Source organism: Poecilia latipinna, unplaced genomic scaffold (genome assembly GCF_001443285.1).
Source record: "Poecilia latipinna isolate Pla-1442-1.1 unplaced genomic scaffold, P_latipinna-1.0 Scaffold86, whole genome shotgun sequence".
NCBI classification, from domain to species: Eukaryota; Metazoa; Chordata; class Actinopteri; order Cyprinodontiformes; family Poeciliidae; genus Poecilia; species Poecilia latipinna.
Window position 1 is genome coordinate 46,193 of NW_015112702.1, and position 12,413 is coordinate 58,605.

Genomic DNA, 12,413 nt, shown 5'->3' on the forward strand with positions numbered 1-12,413 from the left:
TATAGCTTCAATACTTCTCTTAGAAAAGCCGCCCCCCCCCCCCTTCATGTTTTCCCCCCCCCCCCCCCCCCCGCCTATATGGCGGAAACAGAACTAAAATCATTACAAAACGCCACGCAATTTCCTGTGCTGAAGCCTTCTCCCAGTGCTCATGCGTTTCCTATTGTAAAAATCAGTTTGTCTTACCAACGCCACCAGATTCCAGGGGTGTCGTCGGCGGACGTTTCCGCAGCAGCTGATCACCAAAACCGACACCAAAAACACTCCGTAGGACAAGAAGTACGTCCAGACATTTTCTATAACAAAGAACTTCACTTCTTTCACAAAGGTGAAAACGGCCACGAATCCGAATGTCACCACGAGCTGAGCGGTCAACACCAAGTACACCTGCCGGGGAAAAACAAGAAGAGAGACAGTCAGCTAGGGAACCGAGGCAGAATTACAATCAATTTTGTCATTGCAATATTCCACAATGATGCCATAACTACATATTTGCATAATATCCAGCAGCACTAGAATACATTTTTCAAAATGAATACACTGCTTTTAAATAGACATGTCGTGCGCAGTTAGCTAACTATAGCCACATTATTAAGAGTGATTCTCCCCTTTCATTTACAGACAATGATTGTCTACGTCAGTCTTTCCAAACAGCTGAATTAATCTTTCTTGTATTTCTTGGTTTTATTCTCACCCAGCTGACAATCAGTGCACAGCAGCCTGTGTGAGAGGTACAGTCTTTACTTTTATTGACATCACATCAAATGGGCTTTAAACCATGAGAACGATACGATGGAAAATTGGAAGAGCTTTGAAACGGTTACTTTTTAACCTTGACTGTGCAACCAACTCGAGTCTATTTTACGTCACCACATCAATCTGTTGAATTAAAAAGCAGAGAAATGACAAAAAGCTGTCAGAAAATATGACAATGCCTTCCACTTACACAACAGAGAACTGAGGGTGGAAAGTGACAAGACTTGTGTGGTCAAAAGGTGCTTGGTGGTGCAAACAAAAGAGCAAACTAATCCCGACCGTTGAAATGTTGGTTTGGGTTTAAATAAGATGAAAAAGCACAACTGAATCATCCATAATATTTAGTGTTGGAAGGAAAAGATTAGCTGGTTTTAATATTAGTTTTATCTCATTGTCTTACCTTTCTAATAAAGGCCCTTCTTATGCTCTTGTTGTCTAATCCAAAATCAAAGTCTTGATTCTCATTGAAGGGTGGAGGAGCTTCCTCACTGAGGTAAGGATTACCTAAAACGACAAAAATAAATAAAAATCTAATTGATAAATCCATACCGTCGTCACAATGAGTGTAACTAAAGGTGTAGAAACACTCACCACCACTATAGCTGTCAACAAAGCCCGGGGCAGGTGGAAAGTACGGCGGGGCATTTTCTGGATAACCTGGGTAATTGGGGTTGACATAACCTGAGCTTCCATCTTGTGGCTTCACTGTCATCCCGTAGGCTCCGGGGGCGAAGGCGACCGGTGGAGGAGGATACGGCAGGCCGCCAGGTGCAAGGATGGCCCCGCCGTGCACCTCCGGGCCCGGTACAGTGACGCCAAACGCGGCAGGAAAATTAGGCTGATCGAGGACAGGAGGCTGAGAGGTGCCCACCTCCACGGGAGTGTAATCGGCCTTCTCGGTGGTCATCCTTGCTTTAGATCGGGAGAGGAGGATGACAGATGCGAAGAAAAACTGGAGATAAAACAATCATGTAACGGAGAAAAATAGAAAATACTGTTATGGCGAGCCGATGATAAGGACGTCGATGATGGGTTGAAGATACCCACCAAAAAAAAAAAAGAAAAAAAAAAAAACCGTCAACGAAGTCACGTGACATGCAGCATTTCCGGTGTTGAGTCCTATCGAGTTCCAGTTTAGATGCGTTTTCTTGCAAGTTTGTGTCCTGCTATGACAACCGCTGCGCTCGTACACTATATTTTACGGCCACGAAAGGAAACCTCATGGTGCATTCAAGTACAACTCGTACATTATACAATCAGTTAAAAAAATAATAATTCTACCATTCTTACTCAAAACCACTCAACATATTTGTGTTTATTGTAAATCAAGATTGGCTCCTAATAACTCACCTGGTTGGAAAAAAAATGTGAAGCTTAAAGGAAAGACAAACAATATTAGGGACAATAATAGCTGCTGTAGAAAAAAGCTTTTTCTACCGTGCAGTGAAAAAGTATTTGTCCACTAGAATTTCACAAAGCTTCAGATCAAGCAAATTTCAATATGAGATAAAGAGAATAAAGTATATCCTTTAAGTGTCACCCAGGTACTGAAGCACAAAGCAACCAACCACACTACCACCACTGTCTGATGTTCCTTTTTCTGCAATGCAGATATGCAGATATTTTTCATCAGATGTGTCATCAAGGACCTCTCCCTCTAAAAAAAAGTTCAAATTTTGTGTCACCAGTCTACAGAACATTTGGGGATGATCAAGTTGTTGAAAATGCAAAACGGGCCTTTGTGTTCTTTTAGCTCAACAGTGACAACATGCATTTAGAAAAATAATACCGCGAAAAATGCCAGAAATGTTTTATGGACGTAGTAAAGAAACACAAGATAAGAAAACAAATATCTTCCATGTGAACACAAGTGCTCATTCAATGGTGAGGCCAATGTTCCTCTTTTCCATTGAGAAAATAATGAGAAAAATTATTCTGCTCACAAAAAGGTAACTTTTACTTAAAGTAAAATGTTGATGATGTACTTTTTACTTTAATTTGAGTAACATTTTAAAATGGTAACTTTACCTGTACTTCTGTGAAATTTGATCAAAGTATAATCACAACTTTTCCAAATATCAATTTGATAGCTAAGGTGCCCACTGTCAGACCTCTAAATGTTATCCAATGGGTCTAGGACACCGGTACCCTCATGACACGCAATGGGCGACCTTGTGATTCACAAGAATTCAACAAAATTTGACACAACAAATTCTGTAATATTTCTTATTTTCAGTGCGTCACCACGTTGATTACCGTCAGTCCCCATTCACCCCTTTCAAAGTTTCCGGGAGGAGACTCCGCCTTGAAACAGCAAAGGATGTTATTTATGAAGTGTCAAGAAATACCTTTTTAGACACAATTAGTGAGCAAAAAAATAATGCTAACAGTTGTTTTCCATTGTACCGGTTGACTTAAATTTACTATAGCGTTAAAATGCGACCGTAAAACACCGTGTAGAAACGCAGCTAGTGGGAAACTCATATTGATGGGGAGACTTGAATAGACAACACCTTCAAAAGGCAAAATCAGTAATCGAAACAGTTCCCAGCAGTTGAACATGTGGTCTATCCTTTGAAAACATTATAACGCTCCCTGAATTAAAGTTTAAAAATCAAGATAAATACAATTTTACAGAGTTTTAAACATCCGCCATGACTGTCTAAGCATCTCGCGAGGTTTACATTAGGACACATAAATTGATTTCACTCTCACCTCAATCCATGACCTTTACCTTTAAAAGCAACAAAACACGAGTTCAATTGACTGAAATTAAAAGAAATGCATTTTAGCGAGTTTTTGTATTCGATTTTCCCGTCATTTATACCCGTTTTCGTCCATACGAAAATCCTTTTTTAAAGCTGACTTCCTGAAACACAAAAAGTGAAGTTAGTAAAAGAGCACTTACACTGAAGGGAATGCAAACTCTGTTCCACTAAGATTGATAAATTGTTTCCCAGGTCACCAGCTGCCTGGAAACTGTATAGTTGACGGTGAGAAACTTCCTCTTCGGCTTCTCTGTGTGAAAGCTGCTGCATTAACCCTACACTGAAAAAATAGGAAATATGGGAACTATCCCCAGCAAATTAACAATTCAAGCGCATTAGCTTCTTAGTACTAGCCATGTTATTGGGCAAAAGGAAGCCAGGTAACTTGAAATGTACCGGGTTAAGAAACTGCAACTCATCTTATACATTTTGGACTGTTAAGGAATAAGAATTATTTTTTTTTTAGTAGATGTGCTCATATTCCCTGTATTTCTTTGGGAATTCACATTGTTACCAAATAGTTTGTTGAAATATACGTTCATTTCTATGTCTACATTTACAAAATAAAGCAAACGCTTTCTTTGCACGCTATTAAAATAAGAAACCTACACAGTAATGATTATTTCTACTTGACTTGAATGTACCGTGGTCTGTTTGTGTGTTAACTGTAAACTGGCTTTTGCCCCGCCTGAAATGCGTCAAACTGGAATCGAAAGTAAGGCGCTCCAAGCTTTGCGTGACCCCCACGTTTATCTGACAGTGTTTTATTTACAGAATGCCTGACAAAGAGACATAACTCATCCTTGTCAGCACTCAGCAGGCGTCAGATAACTTAAAAAAAAAAGAAGATTTCAACATTAGGTGACTGCTTTTCAGTAATTTGCAGGTATTTTGAGTTAATTAGCTGATTAGAATGTGAAGCCATAGGTTTTGATTAACTTTATTTAACAAGATATAACTTTATATGAGAATGGAAGACAAGGAGAGTCATGACGAAGAAGATGATTGGAATTACAGTATGAGATAAAGAGGAATGAGCAATATGAGTGCATTAATAAGAGTGAATGTGGCCAAAAGGGAGGAGAAAGATAAGTGTGAGACATGAGCAATGAAGAGGAATTAGGTGGATAAATGTGAAGAAAATATAATAAAAAGGGACGGTGTTAGATGTGTGGCAGTGCTGCAGCCTCATTTTTAAACAATTACAATTTGGAACTGAAAGGTGTTCTTCTTTTATTGTGACCATTCAGACTTTTTTTTTAAAATTATTTTTAATCAGGGGCTTAAATGTATTTTTTCTGTTCATAATAACAGTTTTATTAAAAATGTTTGCTGTTATTTATGATTGCCTTATTAGCTGCACAGTGTTAAACAGAGTATAATCAAACATTTAATTTGAAGAAAATGTCTATTTATTTCCCATATTACATTATTTAGAATCATGCATTACAAGATAAACAGCTCATGTACCTGCATTTGAAAAATTTTGATGTCAAAAGACATAAAGCACAGCACATTTGAACAAGTTAACAGTTCATGCGGTTCAAGCGCTGTCCTTGTAAAACAGGTCAAGTATAAAAAGATACATTTAAGAGTTTCAAACTTTAGAAAAAAAATTAGAACTAGAAAAAAAAAACAACAGAAAAAAAAGCTTTAAATTTATAGTTACCGTTCACACACTTATTCACTGTACAGAGCAGAGTTCAGTCAGACCAAGATAACTCAGTCATTACATGCTATTGATCATGAGAAATGCAGCAGGACACGTGGGCATGTTCAACAGCAGGCCTTTTACTTACATGTGTTAAATAAAGCGTTTATTGCTCCAAGGCTCCTGAATAAATACATAAATAGCATAATTTAAAAAGGCACACAGTGAAAACATTTTTATCAAAATACAAGATTCACATTCAGCAGTTTCTCCTTCTCATTTGCTTAAGCAAAGAGAGGTAAAGGTGAGTGCTTTTACCTGCTACAGTTGTCATGTTTCACATGTGCCATCAAGACATACATTGTAAAGCAAACCACTGAAGTGAAACTACTCTATTTCACTCTAAATGCTGCTTAAAAATTAGTCCTAACAAAAGACTTCTGATTTAAGGTACGCTGCCCTTCCAAACAAAAATAATGGTCCGATGCTATTAAATACTGAAGTGGATGACGATATAACCCACTGTTCTCACGCATCCGAAAGTGTTTTTGTTTCCAAATTGTAGAAGAAAAAACCTGATCATAAGATATAATATGCACTTGGGCGTTCCATATAAAAGATGCTGCGCTGCATACATACAACTCAGCGGCAGCTCACGTAAGATCAAGCAAATTTTGTTTAACATGAAATGTTTTAATGCTGAATAAATATTAAATATTCATATACATCCAATACTGATCTCACTTGAATAAAATATACAGTTATTCTTCATGTATCTCCATGTTTTCTTCAGGCTCTTTGGTATAAAGTTCAAAAAACTAAATCTCGTAACTTTAATGTCTTCGCTGAAGGAGCGAATCTCCCCTCTTCCCTGGCATGAAGGTGGTCTCTGTGAGTTTACTGCATGCGATCTGTCTGAAGCTGCTGTGGCTGGTACTGGCTAAAGGCGGCAGCGGCCGCGGCAGCTCCAGGTGTTGCAGCAGTAGCGAGCGGCTGTTGGACGGTGTATCCATACCCGGCTGTGGTCATGTAGCTCGTAGGTGCCGGCGAGGCCGCGTAGGGGTACTGATCGTAAGCAGCAGCTGCAGCGGCGGCGGCAGCGGTGGCAGCAGCAGAGTACTGGGCATAAGCTGCCCCAGTATAGTCAAGGTAAGGGGAAGTTGCAGCAGCAGCAGCGGCTGTTGCTGTAGCAGCAGAGGGTTGTACATGAGGGATCACGACACTGGGCTGGACGAAAGCCTGAGGGTAGACGTAGTGGGCCGGGATCCTGTTGGACAGAAACATTCACAGGTTCAGAGAAGAGTAGCGGCATGTTATCTTTCCGACGCTGAAACAAAGAAACAAAAAAAAAAAACAATCTGGAAAACTGAGAAGCAGGTGCCAAATATATCAACCCCACTACTCAAGGCACAGCAAATCCATTCATTAACAACAACAAAAAAAAAAAACAACAACCCTGACTAGAAATGAAAAGTTAAAAAAAAGCAGCAAAAACCAAAAGGAACACGGGTGCAGCTTTTAATTCTGATAAAAAAAAAAAAAGCACCTGAATCTGAAACACGGTGAGGCATTAAAAGAAGGCACAGCCAAGCTCTGCACCACAGAAGAAAAAACAACAAAAACATATTTGACAAAATGCGAGTTTGTCACAAAAACACCACAACATCCCAGCACAAGAAGTGGACATTATTCCCTCTGTCCACAGTCTGGCACAACACCACACATACTGGCATGCCACACATGTTAATACATCCTAAAACACAAACATATCTCTGTCCAAAATGACTGGACACAGTTAAAAAAAAACAAAAAAACTGACAATATTAAAGAAATAATTGAGTTGTAGCAGCATATTCCATCTGAAGAGCAATACATGGAGATCCAGAGCCTAGCAGAAGTATTTATATCCTTTAATTTTTTTTCCATGTTTTGTCATCATACAACTACAAACCTTTCTGTATTTTACTGGGATTCTATGTGATAGAACAACACAAAGTAGTGCATAATTGTGAAGTGCAAAGAAAACCATACATCTCATGACTGTGGAGTTCATTTTATACTTAACCCCTTAATTCAAATCTCCTTTCAATGCAATGTCTCTAATAGCTTCGGAACTACAGGATAAAATATGATATTCTCAAAATCAGTCAGATTAGGCCCAGAACATCTGTGAACATCAATGTTCAAGTATTGCCATAGGTTCTCAATTGGGTTTAGATCTGAACTTTGGCTGAAACATCATGTTTGTCATCCAAGCTGTTCCATTACAGCTCCAGATCTGTTCTGGGTTTTTGTCCTGCTTCCAGGTGAATCAGTCCACGTCTTTTGCTCTAAAAGGTTCTTTCAGGATTGCCATGTATTTAGCTGACCAGTTGTCATGTCCCTCCTGGATCCCCACACCATGATGCTGTCCCCACCATGTTTCACTGTAGAGATGGTACGTTTAGCCTGCTGTGTAGCACCACACTAACTGCCTTTTGTATGCAGTCATCAGTTTTGATTTAATTTGATGAGAGCTCTCTGCCTTGAATGTTTGCTGTATCCCAGCATGACTTGTAGGAACTTTAAACTCATGGCTTTCGCTCATCAATGTCTTCCTTCTCTTTCAAAGGTAAATTTGTCTTTGGTCTTGGTCACTGGATTTAGAGACATTAGAGTCAAGGAGGCTAAGCACAAACACACCAAATTTTAAAAACTGTTCTTTTTAAAATATATATACTTTTGTTACACTTCACAATCCTGCACAAATTTTGGTGGCCCATCACACAAAAGTACTTTGTGTTTTAAAGTAAAATAGAAATGTAATAAAAAATGGTTACAAGAACCTGAACACCTTAGCAAAGCACAATATAAGAGGACAAAAAGAAATCTTTGTATCTGGGTAAACTTTTCCCCAGTTCAAACTTGTGCTGAAGTCACCCTCAGTAAATATACAGAGGAACAGGTGTGAAACATATCTGTTCGCACATAAGTGGCCCCCTCCCCTTTTTTTAGAGACATACACCCCCCACACACAAACATACCCAATTTGACTGACAAGGGAGGCTGGATGCGTGCTATTTTTGCTCCCCTTGTCATCTCAAAAGGACAAGCTGATCTTATCCTCCAGTGCACATGGCAGAGTGCTGGTCAACTGCTCTACGGTTTCATTTACATTGCTTAATTTTTAATCATCACAGTCAAGGAGTGCTGGCTAATTTAAATAATTAGGACTCTGTTATATTATTCTTTTGGGTGAGCGTAGGACAGTTGCTTTAGTCATTTTCAATTGAAAGACATGAAAACTAACAAACAAAACTGTGTTGATTCCTTGTGACAAAACTTTTCCTGCAATACGACACCTTCAAAGAGGAAAGTTTAATGACTATGCTTTTCGAAAGCAGAGGAACATTTCATCGTCCTACAAGTTGGGAGCTAAATAAAGGTGCTTTGTAAATCAGCAGGACACATGGGTAATCCCCTGCACATAACCCGAAGCCTTCATGGGCACATGGCTCGGTCCACCTGTTGTCCCGAAGCTGAGCGGCCCCGTCTGTGCCATACATTATTAACAGTACCGCTGACTGACTCCTATTTTCCAAGAGAATTTGAGACGCCGTGCAGATCACTGTGGCAAACAGCTGCTGTCTAACTGTGTGGCTAAGATCTTCGTCTCCAACCAAAGGCCCAATTCAGACTTTTTCTTTTATAGTATAATCAAATCAAAAAGTAGGCCTGGAGTAGTATGAGCTTTCCTTAGTATAGTATAATAAACTGGATGTAACAACAGATGATCCAACTGATTTTCTTTAAAAAAAAAAAAAAAAAGTAATGAAATTCCTGCTGCTCATAAACTAAAAAATATTAAACATAGGACTATAATTTATAGCATTTATTTTCATATTAGTTTCCATGTAAACCTGCTTATGGTACAAGAAAAATTATACCTCTGTGGCTCTTTATTGAGTTCCACAAACTATTTCTTAAATAGTAAGACAATCTGCAGTGGTAGCCAGCCTGCAGCCTGGTGCTTAGATGTCCTTGATTGCTTTTAAAAAAAATGCAGTTTAACTCTTTAAATGATTACAGGTAACTTTCTTGTTATTGTTATATAGATTAATTTAGCTGCCATTTGAAAAACTGGTATTTCCACAGGTTTCACATGTCGAAACATTTCTGTATAATGGGGTTTCTTTTTTTCAGTCTGAAGCAAATGGACAATAGATGATAAAAGTAAGGACTGACTGAAATGAAAAACAACTGTAAATTAAAACAACAACTAAAAACATCTTCACAAAATGAAAAAAAAAGTTTTATGTTGTTAAATGTTGTTATTTAAGTCTTTGCTTTGCTAAGGCAGTGAAATATGTCAAAAATACAGAGGCTAAATGCAAAATACAGGCCAGAAAATAAATTTAGTCATATCACTTATTTCATACCATATTTTGATAACAAGAATGCTGAGGCTCAGGGCTCTTACATTGTGGCTTTTGGGACTTTTCTGTGATTTATAGCAGAGTTATGAATACATGTTACATCAGTGACAGTAATAGTAGTTCCAAGAAAGGAATTTGTCTTATTTGTAAGCAAGTGGAAAATGTATGAACTTCCTTTCAGTCTGCTCAGTGGCAGTGTGCAGGATTAGCTGGGGGAGTGAACACTTTCATCGCATTAAAAGAACTTTTAAACAGTAGAAATAGCATGACAGAAAACATTTGTAGTTTTGAAAATGTAACTTTATAAAACCTTGACACTTACTACTGTCCCATACTTAATATAAAGTCATCTAAATTGCCAAAGCGTTAATTGAAGGCTTCACCAAATTTTTTTTCTCTGTGTGTGTGTGTTTAATCTGCAGTTAAATGACATTTTTGATTTGTCATATTTCTGAAAATATACAGCAAAAGGGAAAAGAAGTTAAGCATGGCCTGCTTGTTGATTTAATCTACAAATTAATGCATTAGGTTAATGAAATAAAAACACAGCATCATGGGGTAAGGTAAACAGAAAATCAACTCCCACATGCAAGCCAGTGTTTGTTTTGTTGCAGGGGATGAGAAATTTAAATGAACACACTGTGAGTGGTTGTCGGCCCGCCCCTTGCACAACAAAACATGTTGTGTTAACTAGAAACCGAGAAAGAAATAAAAACAAAAATCAAAGAAACAGGCTAGAGCACGACCAATTAAAAGGGGTGGGGAAAAAAAAGAATCAACACTCCTCAGCAGAGTTATAATTTCCTGTAAAATCTGATCAAATCTGCCCCCCTCTGCACCGCCCTCTTCCCCACCACTGCAAGTAGAAATAGGCACACAGTTAAGCTGAACACCACATCATACTGAACACAAGGCACACACCAATCTATGTTCTATAAGAAAACTGGAGAAAAAAAATAAATAAATAAAAACCAACAACAACCAAAATACTTTCCATGCATCTAGTCACCATTGCGCTTCGTTTGTGTATGTCACAGTATACAGGTAACACTTTAGCGCTCTGCCCAATGCAGACTCAGCTATTCCTTCAAATCATCATGTCCCCCCATCAGCTATTTTAACCGTTACCGACCCTGTCAGATCAGAGAGAGACAAGACAACATGGAGTCAAGTCCTGCAGTGGCTCTGGGACATATGCGCACTTCCTTCACAGTCAACCCTCAAGCAGTGGAGCACACATAGACACTCACATGTCCTCATTCATGTGGGGGGGAAAAAAAGGTGGAGGCAACAATAAATGTATGTTTAAAATAGATATTTGACCTTTACATTTTTTTTCCATTTTTATACAGACAGATTTTGTAAAGCAAACTGAAGTTTTATTGCTAAACATACCCATATGGTCTCTGGATAAACGCTGGATGGATCTGAGGCACACCAAATGCAAAACCTAGAATTAAGATAGAGAACTGTCACACTCCGAGTTGAAATTTCAAAGGAAACAAAAGTACAAAACAAAAATTGAATTGCTTAATGTTTGCAACCATTACAAACATCTGCATTACTGCCACAACAAGGGCTGGTGTATTTATACTACTCACCTGGTTGGATGACCCTGGGTTTGGCCCCCAGATAGGCCAGGTTCACATTGGCTTTTCTTCCATCTATAATGGGATTGGGATCCTTGCATGCTCGGTCAGCTGAGGCCCGGTCTGCCATGGTCACCTTTAACATTACACATGTTCATATTTTAGAGTCAGCGAACATAAATTTGTAAAAGTACCCAACATCAGTACATCATTTTTGACTTTCCACAGTTTTCAAAGCAGATAAGTAATTTTAAAAGCACTTTTTGACCAAAAAAATAAAAAATAAAAAAACCTATTGTAGCTAACTAGTGCAACTATTGTACTGAGAAAATAAATTATTTTTACAGAAGTTTTTACTTCATATGTCAGTTTACACACAATGTATGTAATCACTTAGATTTACTGGTGCATCTGTTTATCTGCAGATGCTGTCTGATTGTGTATCATGATCTTAACTTAGCATATTTAGCTTGAGGTGAAGTTTTAGCGAAAAATAGGTATTTGTAAGAAAGCTAACTATAGTGTTGAGTTGGGTGACAGAGATCCTCATGAAAAATAGAGAGAGCTACATACATACGCTCCTTTAAAAAACCACAAAGAAGAATGTGCTAATGCATGCCAATACACATCACTACAGGCATGTCCAGATGTAATAATGCTGGTCAGAACAGGTGCAGAAATTACAATCTTATTTGAATACTAACAGATTTTTGTTTTTATTTGCAGTTTTTGTGCTGTTCTTCATCACTGTATTGAGTAACAGGCAGAGTGGTCTCCCAACAGATTACCTTTACTCCACCTCCATAGAGTACTGGTTTGTTAGGTATCCACGCTAACTACAATTCCTCTGGGTCCTCCTCGCTGGACAAAGAACCAAATAATTACTGACTATTTGAACTTAAAAACGGAGAACCTTGCTTTTGCTACTTTTTTAGACATGGGGTAGACATGGACTGAGTTTGACGTTCCAGTCCAAACGTGACGTCATCACCCTTAAGCAACCTTTCGTTCTTTCTCGGCTTCTTTGCGCTCTCATTTTATTTTCACCCTTTTTTAAGCTTAGAAATTTCTCGATTTTGGACATGGAAATCAATAAAGTTGTAAGTACAAGCAGAAGAGAGCTGAAATGCTAAAATATTATATATATATATATATATATATATATGTATATATTTATATATATATATATATATATAATATATAAATAAAAATATTATTTTAATGAAAAACAATT

General features: G+C 38.1%; 2 protein-coding genes across 3 annotated transcripts in view; both read right to left on the minus strand.

Annotated features, from left to right (window-relative positions):
- The window catches only part of grinab (glutamate receptor, ionotropic, N-methyl D-aspartate-associated protein 1b (glutamate binding)), a 10,396-nt gene extending 6,596 nt beyond the window's left edge, over nt 1-3,800 (minus strand). The window contains exons 1-4 of one of the 2 annotated variants that reach the window (XM_015022000.1): nt 3,665-3,800; nt 1,348-1,708; nt 1,157-1,260; nt 187-387 (exon numbers count right to left, since the gene is read on the minus strand). In XM_015022000.1, coding sequence (XP_014877486.1) covers nt 187-387; nt 1,157-1,260; nt 1,348-1,663 — 621 coding nt within the window. In that variant the 5' untranslated portion in view covers nt 1,664-1,708; nt 3,665-3,800. Of the gene's footprint in view, nt 1-186; nt 388-1,156; nt 1,261-1,347; nt 1,733-3,664 lie in introns of those variants that run through there. The other variant, XM_015022008.1, reaches the window with a different exon arrangement.
- Nucleotides 3,801-4,913: 1,113 nt separating this feature from the next.
- Nucleotides 4,914-12,413, minus strand: part of rbm24b (RNA binding motif protein 24b) — an 11,232-nt gene continuing 3,732 nt past the window's right edge. The window contains exons 2-4 of the mRNA XM_015022032.1: nt 11,192-11,315; nt 10,986-11,040; nt 4,914-6,442 (exon numbers count right to left, since the gene is read on the minus strand). Of these exons, the coding sequence (XP_014877518.1) occupies nt 6,073-6,442; nt 10,986-11,040; nt 11,192-11,315 (549 nt within the window). The 3' untranslated portion in view covers nt 4,914-6,072. The remainder of the gene's footprint in view (nt 6,443-10,985; nt 11,041-11,191; nt 11,316-12,413) is intronic.